Source organism: Suillus bovinus, assembly GCF_016758785.1.
Source record: "Suillus bovinus strain UH-Sbo-P2 chromosome Unknown EDB93scaffold_10, whole genome shotgun sequence".
NCBI lineage: Eukaryota > Fungi > Basidiomycota > Agaricomycetes > Boletales > Suillaceae > Suillus > Suillus bovinus.
In genome coordinates this window covers 87,110-108,618 of record NW_024542066.1, presented here as the reverse complement: position 1 = coordinate 108,618, position 21,509 = coordinate 87,110, and the positions used below count along the sequence as shown (strand labels likewise).

Sequence of the window (21,509 nt, the reverse complement as noted above, 5' to 3'; positions counted from 1 at the left end):
GAGGTCTTCATCTTGTCTCACGATTTGTCCGAGATCATCAGCTGATTCAGACCAGGTGTCCACGTATCTAAAGACACGTAGGACAAGGTTTTGTCGTGAGGAATGTAACTGATTAAGGGGGGTTAGTGCTATGCACGCTGGCACGACAAGCCCACCGCAGCGGAGTTAGACGATTGGGATACGAACCGAGGCTGAGCTCTTATTCATTTGAACCATGCTTAGATACTTCGTATTGGGCTAACGCTGTGTGTAGTTTTAACAGGCCATTACAAAAGACTGAGGATGATTTGAATGGGGCCAATCATTGAGTCCAATGAGAGGCGCGTTCGACGCGATTGAGAAGTCGTGGTCAGCCGCGGGAGCAGTGGAGAACGAAGTTGTAGTTGGTTGTTGGCTATTGAGATACTACGAGTCAGATGACATCGGTAGTGTCCATGATGAGGACAAGGAGAAGAACGATGGGTTAATTGGAGGCTCTGGAGCAGTCGAAGACGACGTTAGAATAATCAATTTGATGCATGTCGTGATGGGCTCACCTCGGAGCTCAAGCGCTCAGCGTCGCCATGAGGAAGGAATTGATTGATGCGCGGGCTGAAAGATCGAACTTCGTATCTAATTGTCAAGGCTGTTCAATGAACGCCAGCTTCAGTTTTTTTTCCATCTTGCCCTCAGGACTGACAGAGAGGCGACGACTCTAACTACTAGTACTAAAAGGGAACAATGTTCCGTTATGTAATCCTAAACTGAGTCACTTAGATACAGTGGTAGACATAATTATAAGTTAACCATAATGGCATCAGCTGCTGTGCGAGCTCAAGTTGCAGCCAAATGGCAAGAGTCATTCAACCGCCTTAATCGCAACGAGCCAGGAATATCTGGTTTACTGACTTTCAGCGAGGTATGTTATTGGAATTAACATGGATAAATATGCTTCAACTTCACACTCAGGCGTGGACTCTGGCTATAGAGTTTCTTAAACCACGAGATTTAAACGACCCTGCACCACAAAAACAATATGGTCCGTCTATCTGAGTGCCCCACTGTGTTATTTCTGAGTCTCGATCAGACTTGAATAAAGTGAGGGCAGCATTTGGCGTTGTCGGCGAGTGCAGGAGGCTACCTGTTATGATGGAGGTTTTCCTTGGTGAGATTGCTCATTTATGATGTTGCACTTTTTCTGAGGGATAAAGAGGACATGCGAAAGAGCCAACACTTGATCACCCGAGAAGTTGAGGCATATATGACGCTTTACGAGGTCAAAGCTTCTGCACTCCTTGCAATTTGTCATGTCGCTCAATGCTTCATCGCAGAGTAATTCCGACCCAGAAGCGATACGATCACTTGTATATCGTTTGGTCGAGTGGTACAACGCGTGGAAACCAACTGCAGAGTACGTACCATGTACCTTGCCGAGGCTAACATATATTCAATGTACCCTAGTCTGGGACCAACAATGATATCCGCCTACACTCTTACGTTTCAAACTCATATTTTTTCTGTTCTTCCTCCATCTTTCGCTCGGGGAATCAAGGCTCTTGTTTCAGCCACGCTCCAGCGTACTGTATCTCAGTCCCAGGACCCTCAAGACCGCGTCCTGTGGCAAGCCTTTGATACTCTTAGCCTAATTGACCGCTATGAAACCCTTATCGCGAGTATAGGATACGAGTTCATCGAATCATATGTGGAAGAAATATGCGCCAGAAAATGGTCAGAACCCATGCTTGCGACCCTTCGGGCCTGGATGATCGACAAAATTGTACCATGGATGCTGTATCCATTTGCAAGAGGAGCAACCAATGGTGATTCATTTCAGTTGTCCCAGCTGCTGACTCCTAAATAATTAATTCACTCAGCGGATGAGGCAAAGACAATGATGCAAGGCGTAGGATCAAGGTTTGACTTCCATATGCATAAAACACTTTGCAACCTAAGGTGAGAGAACATTTATCTTAGCCTTCAAGTAGTGAAAAAATAATTTGCAGGACGAAGGAAATTTTTGACATCATCGTCGATTTCCCGGAATCTGCAGGCGCCCTCCAGGATCTAAAGGTCAGTATGAATGTTGTGGTTAATACATTCTTAATATTCTATTGTACACGCAGGAATGCTTGGCACGTGTCGACCAACGTGCGGACCTCGTACAGGCACTACGGCAAGCGTGCGTCGCGATTCATCGTTGTCAACTGCAGCAATGACTCTAATTGTAATTTTCAGTAACAATAAGCGGCTCCTTCATCCGGGCGCAGATACGAAAGATATTCTGAACCATTATGTCTCGACGATCAAGTGCCTCAGAATCATCGATCCTCCTGGAGTACTCCTCTTTAAAGTGGCTGATCCTACAAGAAGGTATCTCCGGTGTGTACATGCGAAGTTGGACTGGGGAACAGCTGATAACATCTGCACGTTTGGCCAGAGATCGGCCTGATACTATACGTTGCATAGTAGCAAGCTTGGTCGGAGACGGCGAAAGTGGGGACTCGCTTGTCGACGATAACGATCCCATCCAGCCCCTTCAACAACCCGAGATGGAGAACTACTCTGATCCTGAATGGAATCCTGAACCCATTGATGCTGGGCCAGATTTTCGCGCGAGCAAGTCCAGTGACGTCATCAGCACCATAGTCAGCATATATGATACGAAGGATCTATTCGTTAAGGAACTACAAGTACTGCTAGCACAACGCCTGTTGGCGGTGAAGGATGGAAATTTCGACCGCGAGGTCAGTTACAAGCTCCTGACTATGATAGATTTGCTCAAGATGGTCCATGCAGCGTCGTAATGTCGAGATTTTGAAGATTCGATTTGGCGAAGCTGCGTTGCAGGTTTGTGAAGTCATGCTGCGAGATATGACAGATTCGCGCCGCATAGACCAACACGTGCAATCGCAGAAAGCGGTAAGCTGTTCATATGTACATGATAAGGTACGAGTTACTATTTGAAGTACAGAGTTCCATGCATCCCACGATTATATCTCGACATTTCTGGCCTGCACTTGAGTCCAGTGACATGGTCATGCCTGGGCAATTTCAGATGTACGCCCTTTTCTTATAACTGCTCCTGCTGCTGAACCAGGATAGCCTGCAAGAGGAGTATGCCAAGGAGTTCTCTGTATTCAAACCTGATAAGGTCCTCCGTTGGTTACCACACCTCGGTCGGGTTCATCTTCAACTCGAGCTCGAAGACAGGACATTGGAAGCTGACGTGCCTCCCCTGGAAGCGGTATTCATTGAGCTTTTCTCTGAGAAAGGTAAGTGAATATTTAAAGCTACACGACAGTACTAACTCTGTAATAGACGTATGGACAGTAGATGAACTAGTCCTCCGATCTGGCTCCGTCAACCGAAATGCAGCTGTTAAAGCCCTTGCTACTTGGGTAGACATGCAGATTCTGAAAGAAGACTCAGAGGGTGTTTTCCGGCTTCTCAGTGTTGCCGAGGGTCCTACAACAAGAAGTAGACCACAAGTACCTAAGCCTGGTTCGTTCATCTTTCGACGTCTGTATTCTTGTTGATTATCTCAATCACAGCAGAAATGGGGGAGTTACCGCCGGTAATGAGCGTGCAGCAGCAGCAGGCCGAACAAATGAAAATGTACTGGAAGGTAAGCTTTGTTCTTGTGTGCACTTCTCGCAGTGGATCTCACGGCAAAATGACGCGAAGTTCATCGAGGGAATGCTTACAAATCTTGGTTCGCTGCCGCTGGATCGAATACAATCGATGCTCAAGTTTGCTCCTGGCTACGATCGCACTGTAGAACAACTTGGGAGCTTTATGGAAGCTGCTCGAAGGGAAGGCTTGGTCAATGCTAAGGATGGCACGTGGAGACTTGGGAAGTAATGATTTCCTCGACGGTTTGCCACCTCATGACCTTATGGACGGGCTGGTCACCAGTCTAGAGATGAAGTGTGATATGGCAAACACAATATATGCACGAGATCGTTTATGATAACATAAATGAAGGCAAATCTTACAGCAGCGATTGCCATCGGTAAGCACAGTAACCCCAGTAAAAACCTTCCAGCCTAGCTATATCTACGATGGTAACATGTAATATGGTCAAGAATATCGCGAGAGCTACCCCAATCAGGAAATCGAAATATGTAATGTACAAAGAGATTCGAGGCACTTGTGTCCAATCAGTGGACATGGCCCGTGCGGTTTACATTACATGGAGGAAGGCTCGCCCTTGCAATACCCAGAAAGCAAAGATACATGAGCGCTTGCGTGTTCGAGCGCCTCGTAGTCTTCTTACATATACATCATTGGGTATTTGCGAAGGTTGCTAACGATCACAGTCGATGCACGAGATGCGAGGTAGAATCCTTCATGATTGAATTCAGGCTGATAGATATTTCCCTCGCAAGGGCTTCGGGAGTTTGTTGAACAATCTGTTCATATATAAGAATCGATCGCCCAGCCATCAAAATTGGATAACTTACATTATGGCCAGCTCCAGGCACCCTTTTCACAGACGCTGGTGATCTCCCCTGGGAGACGTCTGTCATGCAGTCTTGGAAATAGGATGGACTGTTAGAGGGAGCGGATCAGGGGAAGCTGAAATTTAAAACCACTGATACTCCTCACATGTAATCATGAACGGTTCCGAACACAATGTGTACGGGAACCACGCGGCAAAGGCGTGTATAATGATCGGTAGCTTCAAAGTGGCTTTCGATGTCCTGATAAGCAAGTGCTTCATGGTGTAAGTCGCATTTAAGAGCGACTTTTGTTTTCTTTTTGCTGCCATCTTGTATGCTAACTGGGTAAAACGCGTGTCGCTATATACGGCCGATTGGTTGATGATTTAAAATTCGTAGATAGAAAAAACTACTCACTTTGAAGACGTCAAATACCGCGTGATCAAATTCTGCCCAAGGCTTCCGGTTTCGGCAGTAATTGGCTGCCTCTTCCGAAGTATCAAACACACTAGGTCGACGGAGAGCAGCATTTATGCTTTTTCTCACTAGTGTTTCTCTTTCTATCAAGTGAGACATCCACAATTCGCGTGTAAGCATCGAAGGTTCAAGGAGAAATACTGCAACGAAGGGTTGATTGCGCATGGGAAATGCGCGTGTGGAGAGTATTCTGATGTTGAGGTCAGCTTGTGCGAATAGTGCGGGAAATGGAGTGACCGACATTGCGCTGGAACCCGCCGAGTGTCCGAAGCCGACCAGTTTGTGGCCGTTGAGAAACGGTGATTTCACAAAGGACGCAATCGCTGCTGCCCATTCTGCTATAGCTGGTATAGGTGTGAGGAAAGTGACAAGGGGGTTCTATTATCGGACTCACAAACGTCCCCCGGCGAACGGTGCTCGAGTGCAGCCTTGTTGATTATAGCGGCGTCCCCATGGTTCAACCAGTCGAAACACCAGGCCTCACGTATACAACTTGGCTGCTGCATGTTCTGGTGAGAGAACAGATGCTGAAGCATCGGTTCCCACTGCTCCTTGTCTACGCATTTTACGGCAGTCAGCCACACATGTACTTCAAAAAACACCAGCATACTAACGCGCGCCAACTCCATGCGCAAACAGAAGTGTCAGTCCTTGGGAGTCTGAAAAGGGGGTATGGTATCGTTTGGCGGTCATCTTTAGTCCAGGCAAACCCTGAAGTGGAGGTACATCAAACACAAACAGCTCAGATCTGAGTTGTAGAGAGGACATAGGTGATGACAGAGAAGAGGAAAAATACAGCCCACATCACTTGCACACTCGCTTAACAGGACCGACACGCAAAGGTATACTGATGCTGGTATTGGACTGATTACGGTGGCTTCGTGCCTTGATCTGCAAAGGGTAAAACATAATTAAAATTCATGAATAGGCCACAGGGAATTACAAACCACTCGGGAATACAACATGTGAACCAGCCGGCTGAGCGTTCCTGTTGCTAGACAAGTCATTATGTGTTCGGTGACGGCACAGTGTGGTACCCAGAGTATGTACATGTGCACGATCGTGACGGAAGGCAAGATTGTGATATCTTTGTGCCTCTAAACACCCGACCATTCGAGATTATCGCGGAAAGATCTGGTTTATTAGCGACATCACAAGGTCATTATCAAAGAGAGTCGTGTGAACATACCTACCAGGTGCATAGTACGCACTGGATATCGCAGGTCCGGTAAAGCCCTGGTCCCCTACATAGACCGAACAAAAGGAAGACAGTCGCTCCTTCTTAGGCCCCAGCGTTGTCAAAGATGGGTCAACTTCGCTGTCACACATGGTACCCGGGGATCCGAGTTACACACATGCTTCAAGTTCGTTCTTTTGGAATCTGATAATCAGAAATTGTATTAGTAGTAAATGTGAATCCGAGCGCACACACACCAAGCCAAGCCGAAACCTTGAAGGCGACTTGTCATAGAGTTCAAAATCAAAGTTTTTATTGCAGTTGATACTAAGAAAAAAAAGTCAGATTTTTCATCAAGGAGTCGGCGGCAGTGACAGAAAAGTAACTATTTCTACTTGTCAACGTCGCGGCAAGGCTCCCTCCTTCGCACGCGATGAGTGGAAAGGGCGGCATTGACACGTGAGTATTTCCACCAATCGCGTTACTCCATCAATTCCGTAAAGCTAGTCGTAAGCATCGACCTTCTTTTTGACAAGCGAAAATTACTATGGGTCTTTTGTTGAGGTAAAATAGTAGGCTTATGGTCGGTGCTTTGCGGAAGGAATGTGTTTTACAAGAAGAGTTTTTACTAAAAATCTTTAGCACGCCGAAAGAAAATCGTATAAAAGCAGGTGGCTCGTATCTCGAGCCTTAGCTGTCGTCCGACTCTCACTTTCCCTCTTCTCTATCTGTTTGCTCATGATGACCCACAACGAGCTATGGTTAACTTATCACCAAGCGTCACGCTGCAATAAGCCAGCGACGACTCAGTTGGTGGAACTCGAGTTTCAGAATGAGAAGTTAACTGACTTGGAGGATGTGCTCGAGCACTTATTCTGCCAGGGATTCGTCGAGGCCCAGCATCGGTCGCTGTCATATTGGGAGAACCACGACGGGCAGCGCCTCAACCCAAGTCATTCCCTGGAAGAACTGCTGACAGAAGGTGCAGGCAAATGTCCTCAGTCTGCTCTTAGGCTGGTCATCGGTGAGCAATCAATTTGGACGCGAAAATTGGTCCTGACCCCGTGAAGCCGATTGTCCGCCCCATTTATGGTTCAGTTATGTTTACTACTCACAAGAATGCAACGCCCGCCGTGACGCAGCGCGTTAAACTTTGCCATGCCCAGGAGGCAAAGCTTGAAATAATAGCCCACCTCACCAACCACATTTTCCGTAATGGTTATCTTGCCGCACGATATCGGACGGTGGTGACATGGCAGGGTACTTGTGGAAGGAAGATAGGAGAACACGAGAAGCTTGATGCTCTCCTTGCCGCAGGAGAGGGTCTCTCCGATACTTCTTCCCTGCGTCTCATTATAGGTAAAACTCGACATTGCCAGTCTTGCTAGGGATTTTGCTAATGGTGCCATAGATGATGCCCGCACACATACCGAACCATGTCATGCAGCTTGTCACTAGGAACGAGAGTTAGTGACCATTTTATGGAGGGGGTTGGGCTGGTGTATATTTCTCCTTATTGTGCTCTGGAAAGCACTATGACTTTGAACTATGGTTGGTAGTTGCAGGTATTTAACGTATAATGCCAGATTGTGAACGATCCGCCTCAGTCACACTACCGTGAACACGAGCAAGTTGACGTTCCTGCATAGACTTTGCGATAGCTAGAGGCGTTGAAATGTTGGAAATGAAGTGATTTTGCCTGGCAATTGCACACAGTGCCACTCCTGAGGCTGTACAGTTCTTAGTCATCCATCCGGGTTAGGGCCGGCGCGTTTGTGCTTCTTGCCGTAAGCAATCTCTTTCACCGTTCCTTGCACCTAGCTCATCATCATCCCGGTTGTCTTCATTTCATTACACTCACGACGGTGAAGCAATTTATCCCAGGTCGTGCCACGCTAAGCCATGGCGAAGAGGCATTACTCGGCTTTATCACAGCCCACCCTCTCGATGAGCGAGCTCATATGCAACACGCTCGATCATGACGCTACAGACATGTTAATCGACAAGTGGCTTGAGCATCGCAATGACGCGTATTGGGAATGGTTTCAAGGTGTAAGGGAGCGAAAACACGCCGCAAATTCTCTTAGACGCCAAGTCCTCGTCTGGAATAAAGGTGATTTCCTTCCAGAAAACATCTTCTGTCGTACAGTCGACACTGGTCGTCTGATTCCTCTGGATCGCACCTGGTCAACACATGTATATCACCACAGGTCAATGCAAGACCGAAAATTGTCCATGATGCCTGTTGTATTTACTATGGTAAGAACTTAGCTGACTAGATCTTGATTATCGTAACTAAGGATAATCTTAGCTGCCTGAGCTGATGATGCTCAGAGGAATGCATGACGTTGGCTGCGATGACGTATATATCATCGTCACAGACATGAAGCGTCAAGAGATGGACGATGTAACAGAATACTTCAACCTCGTTTGTCGACATGCATTTGGGCGCACGTGTAAACCCAGCATAGAGAACGAGATTCAGTACAATCGTTCGTGGCCATCAATCCATCGCCAGTCTGCATGTTGACGTTGATTTATGGGTCCTAGATATGCGTTTGAGCCATACTCTCCTCAAACAACGACGCACACCATGTTTTCCTCAGATTGATATCGCTTTCCGAGCCATTCTCTACGAGAAACGTCCGCCCTTCATCATCTTATTCTCCCATCAGACCACTTCCTATTCCCAAATTTTATTCACACACCCACTATTCGTTCCATCAGAAGACATATTTTTTGACTTTCCTAGTGGTTGTCCCAACCCATGCTGTAACGACGACTGCGAAATGATACGCTTTCCTCGTCGTGGCATTGAAGGTGCAGTGGTATTGTCGATCAAGCGCGGTCGTCGAAGCGGGAGGAAGGTGAGATCTCGAGAGATGTGCAACTGGATCGACTGCAGCATTTGTTTCAACGAAGACACATCGCAGTACGCCGAGAGTAGTGAAGGATCGCAGAGCAGCGCCGACAGTGGGGATACTCCGACCAACAATGGACTTGTGTGTAGCAAGTGCCGGTTGGTGAAGTACTGTTCTCCTGAACATCAGAAAAAGGACTGGGAAGAGCATCGTCGGGTTTGCGCTAAGTCAGCTTCTCTCATCTGACTGTACCTCGTGGACAGGCTCTTCACCCGAAGACATTGATATTCTTGCTGTTGTTGTACTTTGGTCTACTGCATTTTTACTGTATGCCAGTCATTATTTTTTTATTGTCTGCATCTTGTTGTAATTGCCATTACTGATGTGTTTATCGATTATTCATTATTATATTTGGACTTGGACTTTCTGCGACTTTCAAGTTCCCACCCTCGCCAGTTGAATATGTCCATCCGTTTCCTCACTGCGCAGTTGGCTCAACAGGTACATAGAACGTCCAGCGTTATCGTTGTGTGTTAACTACGAGCTCATGCGAGTAATGGACAGATTGATGAGGAGCTTATGAATGCTGTTGGGGCGTTTAGTTTGGATCAGGCACGGGGCTTCAGTCCTGTATCAACACACGATGCTCAACCATGATCCGTGTTGCAGTTGATGGAGTTGGCTGGATTGGCCTGCGCCCAAACGCTATCTACAGTGTACAGCAAGGAAAAGTATCCGAAAGTCTTGGTATGTTGTGGACCAGGAAATCAAGGAGGAGATGGATTGGTCGCGGCTAGACATCTTGGTACGCTCTCAGGGTGACCCACCCTCTTGCTCCAGTGTTGAATTTTCCTAGGGATGTTCGGTTACAAGCCAACGATTTACATGCCCAAGGTAAGACACGACCAGAAGTAACAGTCCCAAAGTGTAACCCCTAACAGCCAGGCTCAAAAGACATCTATCAGGTCAGTCCACATCGTGAAGTATTATTATCAGCATCTTAACGGGACAAGTAGCGCCTGCAAAAGCAATGCCTCAATATGGACATTCCCATCATCCCACCTCCAGCATCTGCTGAGGAGCTGCCTCGCGTCCTGCAATCCTCGAACCTCATTCTGGATGCCATTTTCGGGTTTTCGTTCAAACCGCCAGTGCGGGCACCGTTTGACGATGCCCTGAAGCTTATATCTGCATCCGGGCTCCCGATCGTCTCGGTGGATATTCCAAGTGGATGGGATGTCGAACTCGGAAATGCGGAAGGCGTCGGACTGAATCCTGACGTCCTGATCAGTTTGACAGCACCAAAGGTAGGAGCGAAGTACTTCAAAGGAAGACATTTTCTCGGAGGGCGTTTCGTGCCAAAGTAAGTATTGAACAGTTGAATCGCTGGAATGATATCCATACTTGCTGTCAGGGCAATGCAGGAGAAATTCCAGCTCAATCTTCCTGAGTATCCTGAATTCGATCAAGTTGTTGAACTGCCGAGGAACTATGGGATGTAACTTTATTTATCGTGTTCATGGTCACTAGGAGTAACAGAGCGGTTGCCCCACCAAATATGTACGCAATCAGTTTGATTCCAATCCAGCTTTCTACTATATGTAAAGGCTTTTTGTCGAGTACTTCATGGGCGTCTGTCTGAAAATGATAGCAGATACCACAAGGTGAAGTTTGACGAGTCGATGATACCCATATGTTAGTACATAAGTTTTCCAGTTGAATAAGATCATGCTGCTCGTGAAAGGCATTCGGAAATTATGTACTGTTTGGTCACCGTTTGTCTTCGCTACTAAGCATTCGGCCTGGCTTTGGAGGACTACTACTACCTGATCACTATTACCTTTCAATCGTCGAAACTGTATGATTCCACTAGCGCGAGCTTTATATGTTTCAGAAACCTCGCGATGCGCTGAATCTGCGACGTACGCGACGGAGCTAAATGATAGTTGGGTCATTGGGTCGTGAGTTTGCGATTATATCTAGTTGTGTGCTCATTGCGAAGGCGAGCCACGATCACTATCCAGAATTCCTCAAGGAGGTATGGATGTTGCTATATTCTGAAGATTGTTTTATGGTAATAAGACATCGCGCCAGGTTATACATTGGGGCAGATCATAGAGGCTTGCACTCGATTTCAATCGGAGACAGTACATAAAGATCCCATCCACGTAACCGCCCATTTTCTTCGTGCGACTAATGTTGGGCCTGCGGAAGTGCGCGTCAGTGTCCAGAAGATAGGGAAGAATTTTACAAACCTTTCAGCGGATCTCACTCAGGCGGTGAGTGACACGCCCACTCTCCGCAATTTGCTGTGTAGTTGACCGTGTGAGCAGGGACTCATCAGACTGACATCCCACCTTATTTTTGGTGATCTTACTCCTGTATCCGACGGAACTTCTCGCAGTTTGGCAGCGCCATCTCCATATGCCCGACGTCTACCCCTACACAATCATCCTTCTGCGGCCGTCCGAGATAGAATGAGGCATGTCTGGAGGTTCCACTCCCTTCTGAGTTGGTCCATAGACCACACCATCTTAGCGTGCAATGCCATGCGTAGCCAGACCCGAGCTCATACCGAAATAATAGGTGGAGGAGGCGCCGAGTGGGGTGCATGGTGTGAGCTAAACAGAACAGAAGATGAAATAAAGCCATCGTCTATGCCATTTTTTGGAGACATGTTCCTCAATCTCCCTTCCCTCCTACCTGACTCAGAGCCAGCTAGTCACGGAACATCAGACTGGTTCGTTCGGTCCTGTGTTCAAGTCGCGTAACATTGACTCCCTTCTGTAGTTGGTTCCCAACCGTGACCATGACAGTCGAATTCAAGGCCCGTATTCCCTCATCTCAGGATCATGCCTCTCGGACGGTCGGATTATACAGCGAATCACGTTTTTTGACGGATCCCCATGGAAGACATAATGCCCACGTGGAAGTCTGGACTGCCCCCTCTGCAATTGGCCAGGGTAAACTAGAAACCGGTTGGAGGGACAAGCAGTACTGCATTGCAGTTGTTGATCAAATGGCTGTCACTGTGCCTATGGACCTCAACCATCGTCAAGGTAGCAGGAACAAAGTGAAGACCAAGCTGTAGACTACTAACCGGTGATACTGGCATCTAGTAGTTTCGAGAATCAAGACATATTTGAACTGGATTTAGGGTTCCTACCGATACCCGAATGGCCGGAATGCAGCTATCGCCGGCTGCACGCGTGAGTGCGGAGGCACTTTGTAGGATGTTGCAATAACGTTGCAATATTGTCACTCGGATCCCAATGCCTGGATTAGCCATATTCAAGACTCCATATTTGTCTCTGAGGACAGCCTAGAGCGTAATTCTTCCCACTGAGACGGCTGACCGTGAGAACCGCTCTCAGGATTAACCAAACGAGGGATCGGCGTACCAGCCCGGATTGGCACCTATTGTTAACCTTCTCTGTCTTGTTCAGACCGGACATATGGAAGCTGCGCTATCTCGCTGTTTTCCACAGATCGGATGGAAGCTTTGCTATCAGAGACACGGCTACGCCAAGCTCCGGCTCACCGACCCTGCTTGGCCATACTAGCTTTACCGTTATTCTGCCAGGGGTATTGATGTTTGCTTGCGAGTGAACATGTATACTTGTGGTGGCTCTTTCATGACAGGTTGGTGGCATGGTGCCGTGACGTGGAGCGATTGTGGCTTCGATAAATTATCAATAGGTTCACACTCCTCGGATCTTAAACTTCTCTCCGGTCTTTGCTCGGAGCTGCAGTGCCCCATACTCGTGCCTGCACTCATTCTGATCATGATTGTTCTTGTCTCATTGTGAGGCCACGATGTATACTGTGGCGACACGTCAATCAAGGTTATTTTTGGGAGGCTCTCCTCCTGAAAGGGTCCTTCTTTCCCCTGCCAGTGCTTTATAGCATCCATATACCTATCCCCCGGCTACTAGTGATGCCCTGGAGCCTTAGCACCTGTCTCTAACACGACTTATATAAACGGTATCACTCAACGCAGTTGTCTTCACCTCATCCCCCCAACTTTGTTATCTCAATTACTCAAACCATGTCACACGTTGTTATTCGTGGAATCCCCTTTGTGACTCGTCTGCGTGCAGCCAAAGGTGGTGCCAAGGAGCTTCTTGAGCGCGACCGCGCCCGTGCACAGAAGTTCCTGGCTGGCAAGTCCCACCATGCCTTCGTGGCTGCCAAAGCCAAAGGCGCCAGCAGCACCAGCACAGACTCCAGCATCGATGTCACCGATTCAGGTGTCACTTACACCATGCAAGTCGGTGTTGGAACCCCAGCGACCGATTATACATTGTTGATCGACACTGGTTAGTGGAACACTAGTGACGTGAATACATTGGCACTCATTAACAATATTTCAGGTAGTTCGAATACTTGGGTTGGTGCAAACCTACCATACAAACCTACAAGCTCCAGTCACGACACTGGTAACACCGTAGTAAGCTAGCTGCTCTTAGTGGTATGATGCTGTTAATAGACTGGTCTGGAACTTAGAACGTCAGCTATGGTTCTGGAACTATGTCCGGAAAGGAATGTAAGGACGGCTTCTTTCGGCTATGATCGCACCAACTAAATGTGGCTCAGACACCGACACCGTGACCTTAGGGTCAAGCTTAGTTATCCAGAACCAAGGCATTGGCGTGGCTTCATCCGCGCAAGGGTTCGAGGGCGTCGATGGCATATTGGGGTAACATTTGGTCTGAGAAGTAATGACTCGTAGTGCTGATGAGTTTCCGCAGTGTTGGTCCCGTAGACCTTACACAGGGCACCGTGTCTAACACGCCGGATGTGCCTACGGTCACTGACAACTTATACGCTCAGGGGACAATCTCTTCCAATTTACTCGGTATCTCCTATGAGCCGTCCTCCACGTCTGATGTAGCCAATGGAGAACTCACATTCGGTGGGACTGATAGCACCAAGTTAGAAGGCATATTTCCTTTGGTTCTGACCTTGTCTGACGTTATGTCAGGTACACTGGCACACTCAATACCATTCCGCTTACCACCACCTCCCCGGCCTCAGCGGTAAATCACAGCCTTACCGAAATCGTATTGCTTACTAATCAATCCTGACGATCATTCATCTTAGTATTGGGGTATCAACCAGTCGGTATCGTACGGCACCAGCCAAACAATCTTGAATACGACTGCCGGCATTGTGGACACTGGCACCACCCTTCTTCTCCTTGCCACTGGTATGCACATGTCTGACTTTGATATTTGTCACTCACCGAAATGTGCAGAGGCCTTCCAGGCCTATCAGAAGGCAACTGGTGCCGTCGCAGACCCGTGAGTCCAGCTTGATGAGCCTGTGATTTCTGTCATCTTATGTGGATTATGTGGACCAGGACCACAGGTCTGCTAACCATCACGCAGCAACAATACGCTAATCTTAAAAGCTTGTACTTCAAGATAGGCGGTGTAAGTCTTGCTATCATACGATGAATCTCCGATTGATTATTGGAATAGGTCACGTACGACTTCACGCCTAATGCTCAAATCTGGCCACGTAACCTGAACAGCACCCTCGGAGGAAATGAGGGACAAATCTATCTGATTGTGTCTGACCTTGGTTCCTCTGTGGGGAGCGGGCTGGACTTCATAAGTACGTCCCATAATATCTTACTGGGATGTTGTTCTTACAACGCCATGCGCATTTCAGACGGATTTGGCTGGATTCAACGGTTTTACACTGCTTTCGATACCGGGAACAAGCAGCTCGGTCTCGCAACTACAGAATACACTAATGCTGATACCAACTGATGATGATTCCCACCAAGTCCCCATACCGTTTTCTGTCGCATAATTCTTTTGTTTTGAGGACCACACACTTTACGTTGCATACCCAATCTGTTAAAGTCTACTTTTTAAATAGTTTCAGGCATGTCCTAGTATTCGCTGTGCCTATTGACTGTACTAGAGAAAATCACACCCTTGTCATTAGCATGACGACAGTCAGATGTAACGCCAGATCTCAGAGGTTAAAATATACGGTGATTATGGCTCGTCGCATACAACATCATTATCGAATACTGGTGAGGGCCACTGCAGTGATTCGTTTTGTTGAGTCAATTTATATACTTCCAAAACACCCTTCACCCTAATTCAGAGCACTTGAGCTCTACAACATTTTCTCAAGCCCTAACATTGTACGTGATTCGGATTTCCTACATACACAATTGGTAATGCGATTTTAAAGTATTAATTAATTAATCACTGTCATGAAAATTGTGGGGGCGTGTGGGAACTTTGATTAATGAACTTCTGGGCGCTCTATGTTTGCTCTAGCGAACCCCCCCGTAGTACCACCGCCAACCTTAACTTTGACGCCTAGCTATATCATTCCTTGCACCTAAATCTCTCACCCCTGCCAAATTTCGCGATGTGCTTGACTTGCTTGACAGCTATCTTCATAATGATAGACCAGAGTTGCAAAATTCCAACTTTTGTTTCAAGTTGTTGGAAGATACCAAACATGCTAGAATTTTATGCTATGATTATAGCGGGCTACTTTTGTAAGTCATCATCATAACTTGCAGAGTATTATTACAACGACTGCCAACTGTCATCATCATGCACGGAATCCGTCGACGCATACAATATATCAATAATCAGATGCTGCGAAACGGCAGTAGGTTACCATGTCCACACGCAATATGATTGCGTCTCATTGTACATGGTTTGGTTCCGACAGTCAAATAAATGCTCCCCCTCAACCGCGTAATCAACGTCGGTATCTCTCGCGTGAGTCGTTTGACCTTGCAATTGATTCCAGCGAGTGGGAGGAATTAATTGCGTCTGAACCCGCATTATCACACCACGTCTTTGTACGCCAACAGCAGCTCAAGGATTTGAAGATGCACGATAACCCGACACTTATGTTTGGTGGTACAAGGACGTGGAACACACAGTCCCTCTACTGTGCATGCAACAACTTCAGACCGCACAACACATTTCTTAGATGGTCACGAGGACTCCACTGCCAGTCATACTACTGCATAACTTGAAGTGAAAGAGAAAATGCTCGAGGACAGTAACTTCCCTACTATATGTACACCGTTACTTGAAGTAATACTTCAGTTTTTCGACAGACTATCTATAATGTTGGAGAGGAACTTGAAAAGTGGACTACTATCTGCTCAGGTACAAAAAATGCTCGACATGATGTCATTCACACCACCATTAGTTGAAAAGTTTTTAAATAACAGCTAATAAATCCTTTCAGGTCTAAAAGTCGCCAGGATTTTTCAACCGTAGCCTATAAGCAGGAGGCACGCGTCCCTGGACATTTGACATGAATTTTTGATCCAGCAGCCGCTTCTACTAGTTGTAGTATTGGTCTTCCCAGCCGTCTCTTCCATCGACATCATCCAGCACTTATCTCCCTCACTTGTCGTTGGCTTATCGCTTGAATTCTGTAACTTTTCTTCTCGACTCCGCCTGCCAGAAAACGAGACCATGTCACAAGAGCGGCTGGCCCGTCGTGCTCAATCAACCTCACCCATGCATACCGCAACTAGTACCAGTCGATGCCAGAAGCAAAGCTCCATACAGACGAACAAATCAACCAGAATGTTGATGCCATAATAAATTTATCAACTTTCTTGTACACTGTTTATCGCTTGAACATCGTAGGCGTCAATGTTCTGGAAACGCTCCACTCGGCAGCAAAAAGGATAGCAAGGATAGCGTATACATAGCTATATATCGTCCATATTACGATATTATCACGATACCCCTTCTGATCTGAATACAATCCAAGGGGTTTAGTCTCGAATAAGTTGGAGGAAATCTGGTGCAGCACAGCCAATCATTCATACCGACGAACTCTCAAAGGTACTCCAGTACCATCCTCTCCAACAACTCGTGGACGGGGTAAAAGTCCCCTCACAATTTCGACTGGAGTATCCAGTCCATCCCGCATCTCAAACACGAAGTTCTTCACCAGAACCGATAAAACCGTCTGTATCGCACTGAATAACATTCAAAATGAGTGATTCGCCTCACTCACCTTGAATTCCATTATCGCAAAATCTTTTCCAAGACACGTCCTCGGGCCATCGACGAATGTCAGCAGATGCCTATGGCCTTGGACTTCCTTGGCCTTCCCACTGATGCCGTCTTCAGTCAGCCAACGTTCAGGCTTGAATTCCTTTGCCTGAGGTCCCCAGATAGCTGAAGAGCGATTGATCGCCGCAACTGATATTGTGATCAATGTACCTTTCGCTATAGATATACTGTCCGTCATGTTCCCGGACACTGTGCGCACGGGTTCGCTTAAAGGAATAACGTCATCTGCCGCTGCCTGTGGACCTAAAGTTATTGTGTCTGTTCATATGTAGAGATGCCCACTCACAAGACGAGTGAATTCCGGCACTGGAGGATGGAGTCGTAAAATTTCATGAACGACCGCATCCAAATATGGGAGGTTGACTTTTAATTGATCATATGTTGGATCAGCGCCAAACGCAATCAGTTCCCCTCTAAGCCTGGTTTGGACATCGGGGTGTCGCGATAGCTCGATCAGCGCCCACTGATAATCATATTAATAGTGTGCACAGAGCGTCATCGGACAGTGGGATTACCGTAAGACTGACTGTCGATGAAAAGTCAGCCAGTATGATAGCAGCGGACAAAGAGTTGACTCACTGGATGTCGTCTCATAACCCGCAAGAAGCAAGACCTTCATCTGCAGATTGTGAGTCCGTAATCATGACTGTGATACATTGTCTCCACGGACCTGAGCCATTACTTCCTCCTCCGACATATGAAGCTCGGCATCTTGAGCTTCGGATTTGACTGATCGCTGCGTCAATAAAGAGACTACAATATATCTCCCAAGAGCGTACTCAACAACCCGATGATGGAGTTTCCCTGGTCTCCCTCGCTCGTATTTACATCCTTCTCCCGGCGGCTGCGAATCAATAACTCGTTGGATATTTGTTCCATGGTCACGCTAAGTTTCTTGATCATATTCGTCCGCTTAGTGGGAATCTTGGTAATGATAGGAAATGATGATGCGAGCAGGATAAAAACTCGGTTCACTGCTGAAACCTGTTGGTTGCTTCCGAAAGTATCAAACACTTCAGTTACGCTGGCACGCTTTCCATCGAGCGCGCCAAAATCGTGGGAGAACCCAGCAATACCAACTGTGTCCAGACTTACGTTGTGTCATTTTGAGGTGCCAATGGCAAAATATTTTTGCGTACGATATATAATTCATCCTTTGAGTCATGTCGATTAGGAACGCCACTTGACAAGTCAAAAAAGTTACGCACCAGTTCTGGACCTCAATGATAGCGTCGCCATCTTTGCTCGATTCTATGGCAGTATCCCATCCAGCTTTGGCCTGTAAGGTATCAAGTTCAGAGATAGGCTACATTTCTCACATCGCAAAATCCTTACCTTGTATGCTGAGTCATAGAATACCGATGTGAGCTTTCGAATCGCTGCATTGCTGAATGCTGGCGTGAGGGCCTTCCGCTGCCTAATTCGCAGGGAGTTGATTAGTTGCTTGCGCAAGGACAGGAGCTGAAAGGCACCTCCTGTGGGTTTCGCCCTGAGACCATAGTAGCCCTTTGCCGACCTGACAAGAGATATGAAACAGACGAGGTGATATGATGACTTTAACATACTGATGACTCCAGAACCGCCAGTGAAAGGGGCGTCTGCACGTATGTCCATGTCTCTCGGGCATAGAAATGTGCTATAGCTCTTGGGTCACACAGCACGACTCTAGTTTGCCCGAGGACACTCGGAATCATATAGGCCACCCCATATTCTGTCGCCCAACATTCATACATTGCAGCACTATCATGAGATGAGGCGAGGTCGTATGAAACACCGTATATGAGGCTGGTACTAGGCGGACCTGGCAACTGAGTCGTCTTCAATCGCCAGCGAAGTGCCCTTAGGACTTTGACAAAAGCCCATAATGCAGTAAATGAACAAGCGACATTGAATGGGCCAACCGAACGGATGGTTGTCCAGAGACTTGATGGAGAGGGTACAGGGATGGTAGAGATGTTCATTGTTATGTTTGATTCAAAGTGGGATCCATGGGGGGATCATTTATACCCGTATCTGTGGCTGATGGCAGCTGCTTAGGCTACGAAGTTGAAAGGCACAGATGACTACTGTGCCGGATTGTTGCACGACTGCGGAAGTAGGTTTTCGTCATCTGAATTAAAAGTGCCGAGGACTGATCATGAGTTGCACGCAAGTCTCGGACACGCTCCGCAAAGTCAAACTGACTTAGGCGTTACAGAAGTACTCTACGCATTTGTTTCCGGGTCCACGTACTGTGAAAACCACTTGTTATATACGTTCTGCGCGCACTGCCAACGGTCACATGATGCTGCCCGTACCTAGAAAAATTTTCTGTCGAGTGTCAAGCTCGGACTCCATGGACACGAGTGGGCAGGCCAGTCAGCCTGCAAGTGAATAGAATGATGAATCTTGAGTGGGAGCCCAAGCTTAAAGTTCAAGTCATCCTAAATTGCAGCTGCAATGACTAGCCTAGTTATAGCTAGTACGGCACCAGACTCCTACCCATCGGCAGGTGTGTAAGAGAGCCCACGGCATCCAGCCACAAACCAAACACGACCACATGAAATTTCTCCGACGATATACCGAAACTTTTTGGGCTACTTACACACCCAGCCGACTGGCAAAACTTGCAAGTGGCGCGAGCTTTGGTTGTGTTGATTGCGTTACATTTTCACTGATCTGTACATGTGACTCGATATATGTGACAGCGTCAATCGTGTACCTCGTTATTTAATTTTTATTGAGGCTTGTGAGAACTCTGTCGGAAATTTCCTAGAAGCATTGCAATGATGTGACATTGCAATTGTCATTGAGATGTCACTTCTACGATATCATGTGGTGTTCTAATCGATAAGAATAACTGATAATTGTGACAATTATCTTGTTGATGTTGACATGTTATTCCCACGATTGTGCGCGCCGTTTGAATGCATTGGAATGCGACTCCAGCACATCTCCATCGATAACGTTGATGTCCATATTCCCTTCATATTCTTGTATTCACACTTACTTTTGAGTTTTATACACCTTCATGCCACCCAAACGGACCTCGATCTGTGAAACATGCCGCCAGAAATTCAAAAGTCGCGGACTTGCTGCCCATCAAAAAGCCTGCAGGAGGGATGCTACACGGATGCAGGAAGATCTTGAGAGACAGAATGCTCGAGCAGGTGAGTTTTCTATATTTTGTTCCAAAAACACTGAGTATAATTCCTCTTGACAGCTGCTCAAGCACACACTGAGCTGTTGAACCTGGCTCAATCTCGTCCAATCCTGCATCAATCACAACGACCAGGCGCGTCCCAAGGTCTGATTCATTTTTTCATAGATTCGTGTTTTATTTAACAATTTGTAGGCTTTCATGCGGCTCCTGCTGCTTGTGAACCTACATTTGACGACTTGGAGTATGCACATCTCGATGAACTTGGAGGTATGTCAATTCTTTACTGTCAATAAACCGGTCGGTCATCATAACATTATATAGGTCTATCAAATGATCATGTCCTTCCACCTGCAATACAGCAGGATGATATCAGGACAGAGTATCATCCACGTAGTGGCATCCCTACAAAGACTGATCACTTTGCCGATTTTCGCTGCAACACTGCTGCTCCCTCACTCGCACCTGAAAATACCACTCCCTGGGAACTGTTTTCCTCGCGTATTGACTTCGACTTTGCTGAACTGATTCTGAAAGCCAACCTCACGAAACTGCAGACAAACGAACTCATCGGTCTCATCCGTCGTGCTGCGCTTGAAAGATTCTCAGTCACCGACTATGACGGCATCTGTAAGCTGTGGGATGCTGCATCTTCACGCCATGCAAAAGTGAGCCTCTTCTGAGTACTGACTTATTACTATACCTCATTGACAATCAGTTTTCCAAGTACAGTTCAAAAAGGAAGTGATTTCGGTCCCACATAGGGACCAGGAGCACAACTTTGATGTCTGGTATACAGTATAGGACCGGTCGTTTACCCACCCCCATTCGTTTACCCACCTCAGGTAAAACTTTTGATTTCTTCATTTTTTTGTATCGACATATAGAAAGTAATTAAAGATGAGGCCTCAATGGATATTGCTATAGTATATGATGGATGTGCAATGTCTGCGATGTTGTGCACGACACAAATTAGTTGTTTTTTTCTTCCTCAGTGAATTCTATTCAGAGCAATAGTAGATCAATAAATTTTTTAAAGAAAAAGTGGCTGGTATGATACAAAGTATATACTTCAAACATCATTTTCACCTGCAACAGATTTGTGCAAGTCTCCTTTGTTCCTTCTACAGAGTGGATATATTGAACACAGGTAGTTTTTGAAGGTCTTATCTTAGCGAGTGTGTCACACGTAGCTGTCACGCTTCCCAACTCTAAACTCGTAAAGCAATATATTGTAATTTGTGTCACTAAAAACCATGGTAGGACGAGCAAAATCTCATACAAAAAAAAAGGCAGATTCTACGAGAAGAAAATGACATGATCATGGCTCGGGCAGTGGCTATTTACCAG

The 21,509-nt window shown here is 46.7% G+C and overlaps 9 protein-coding genes across 9 annotated transcripts; 7 read left to right on the top strand and 2 right to left on the bottom strand.

Annotated features, from left to right (window-relative positions):
- Window positions 1-790: 790 nt before the first annotated feature.
- Window positions 791-3,840, top strand: EDB93DRAFT_1247447 (uncharacterized protein; the record flags this gene model as incomplete). Its single annotated transcript, XM_041452590.1, has 17 exons — window positions 791-898; window positions 949-1,018; window positions 1,067-1,144; window positions 1,191-1,255; window positions 1,311-1,390; window positions 1,441-1,799; window positions 1,854-1,932; window positions 1,983-2,049; window positions 2,103-2,158; window positions 2,215-2,358; window positions 2,417-2,723; window positions 2,776-2,898; window positions 2,951-3,036; window positions 3,082-3,251; window positions 3,298-3,480; window positions 3,531-3,604; window positions 3,664-3,840. The coding sequence occupies 17 exons, from the start codon at window positions 791-793 to the stop codon at window positions 3,838-3,840; spliced, it is 2,226 nt and encodes a 741-aa protein (XP_041310558.1).
- Window positions 3,841-4,066: 226 nt separating this feature from the next.
- On the bottom strand, window positions 4,067-5,774 carry EDB93DRAFT_52410 (Alpha/beta hydrolase fold-1). Its single transcript, XM_041456622.1, has 7 exons — window positions 5,513-5,774; window positions 5,293-5,454; window positions 5,140-5,242; window positions 4,839-5,088; window positions 4,588-4,781; window positions 4,443-4,530; window positions 4,067-4,391 (listed from the first exon to the last, which is right to left on the bottom strand). The coding sequence occupies exons 1-7, from the start codon at window positions 5,664-5,666 to the stop codon at window positions 4,293-4,295; spliced, it is 1,050 nt and encodes a 349-aa protein (XP_041310557.1). The 5' UTR covers window positions 5,667-5,774; the 3' UTR covers window positions 4,067-4,292.
- Window positions 5,775-6,816: 1,042 nt separating this feature from the next.
- EDB93DRAFT_1101586 (uncharacterized protein) lies at window positions 6,817-7,768 on the top strand (the record flags this gene model as incomplete). Its single annotated transcript, XM_041447114.1, has 3 exons — window positions 6,817-7,099; window positions 7,174-7,434; window positions 7,725-7,768. 3 exons carry the CDS (start codon window positions 6,817-6,819, stop codon window positions 7,766-7,768), a joined length of 588 nt encoding a protein of 195 aa, XP_041310556.1.
- A 105-nt stretch (window positions 7,769-7,873) lies between these two features.
- On the top strand, window positions 7,874-9,385 carry EDB93DRAFT_1128233 (uncharacterized protein). The gene is made up of 3 exons (XM_041448825.1): window positions 7,874-8,334; window positions 8,387-8,567; window positions 8,626-9,385. Exons 1-3 carry the CDS (start codon window positions 7,978-7,980, stop codon window positions 9,180-9,182), a joined length of 1,095 nt encoding a protein of 364 aa, XP_041310555.1. The 5' UTR covers window positions 7,874-7,977; the 3' UTR covers window positions 9,183-9,385.
- On the top strand, window positions 9,386-10,438 carry EDB93DRAFT_1319663 (YjeF N-terminal domain-like protein; the record flags this gene model as incomplete). Its single annotated transcript, XM_041454885.1, has 7 exons — window positions 9,386-9,437; window positions 9,501-9,548; window positions 9,606-9,741; window positions 9,793-9,830; window positions 9,878-9,901; window positions 9,953-10,299; window positions 10,351-10,438. The coding sequence occupies exons 1-7, from the start codon at window positions 9,399-9,401 to the stop codon at window positions 10,436-10,438; spliced, it is 720 nt and encodes a 239-aa protein (XP_041310554.1). The 5' UTR covers window positions 9,386-9,398.
- A 43-nt stretch (window positions 10,439-10,481) lies between these two features.
- On the top strand, window positions 10,482-12,287 carry EDB93DRAFT_52143 (thioesterase-like superfamily-domain-containing protein). The gene is made up of 5 exons (XM_041456621.1): window positions 10,482-10,897; window positions 10,961-10,974; window positions 11,031-11,215; window positions 11,270-11,676; window positions 11,727-12,287. Exons 1-5 carry the CDS (start codon window positions 10,797-10,799, stop codon window positions 12,025-12,027), a joined length of 1,008 nt encoding a protein of 335 aa, XP_041310553.1. The 5' UTR covers window positions 10,482-10,796; the 3' UTR covers window positions 12,028-12,287.
- A 697-nt stretch (window positions 12,288-12,984) lies between these two features.
- On the top strand, window positions 12,985-14,896 carry EDB93DRAFT_1326422 (acid protease; the record flags this gene model as incomplete). The annotated part of the gene is made up of 11 exons (XM_041455061.1): window positions 12,985-13,255; window positions 13,310-13,386; window positions 13,443-13,482; window positions 13,533-13,635; window positions 13,688-13,870; window positions 13,921-13,975; window positions 14,040-14,145; window positions 14,194-14,239; window positions 14,299-14,371; window positions 14,420-14,555; window positions 14,613-14,896. The coding sequence occupies 11 exons, from the start codon at window positions 12,985-12,987 to the stop codon at window positions 14,711-14,713; spliced, it is 1,191 nt and encodes a 396-aa protein (XP_041310552.1). The 3' UTR covers window positions 14,714-14,896.
- Window positions 14,897-16,481: 1,585 nt separating this feature from the next.
- EDB93DRAFT_1221984 (cytochrome P450) lies at window positions 16,482-18,981 on the bottom strand (the record flags this gene model as incomplete). The annotated part of the gene is made up of 12 exons (XM_041451156.1): window positions 16,482-16,913; window positions 16,962-17,255; window positions 17,307-17,483; window positions 17,536-17,546; window positions 17,600-17,639; window positions 17,691-17,749; window positions 17,800-18,110; window positions 18,160-18,174; window positions 18,229-18,299; window positions 18,356-18,437; window positions 18,493-18,536; window positions 18,586-18,981. The coding sequence occupies 12 exons, from the start codon at window positions 18,979-18,981 to the stop codon at window positions 16,761-16,763; spliced, it is 1,653 nt and encodes a 550-aa protein (XP_041310551.1). The 3' UTR covers window positions 16,482-16,760.
- Window positions 18,982-19,914: 933 nt separating this feature from the next.
- EDB93DRAFT_1262090 (uncharacterized protein) lies at window positions 19,915-20,842 on the top strand (the record flags this gene model as incomplete). Its single annotated transcript, XM_041454193.1, has 4 exons — window positions 19,915-20,169; window positions 20,223-20,306; window positions 20,355-20,429; window positions 20,484-20,842. Exons 1-4 carry the CDS (start codon window positions 20,031-20,033, stop codon window positions 20,840-20,842), a joined length of 657 nt encoding a protein of 218 aa, XP_041310550.1. The 5' UTR covers window positions 19,915-20,030.
- Window positions 20,843-21,509: the final 667 nt, after the last annotated feature.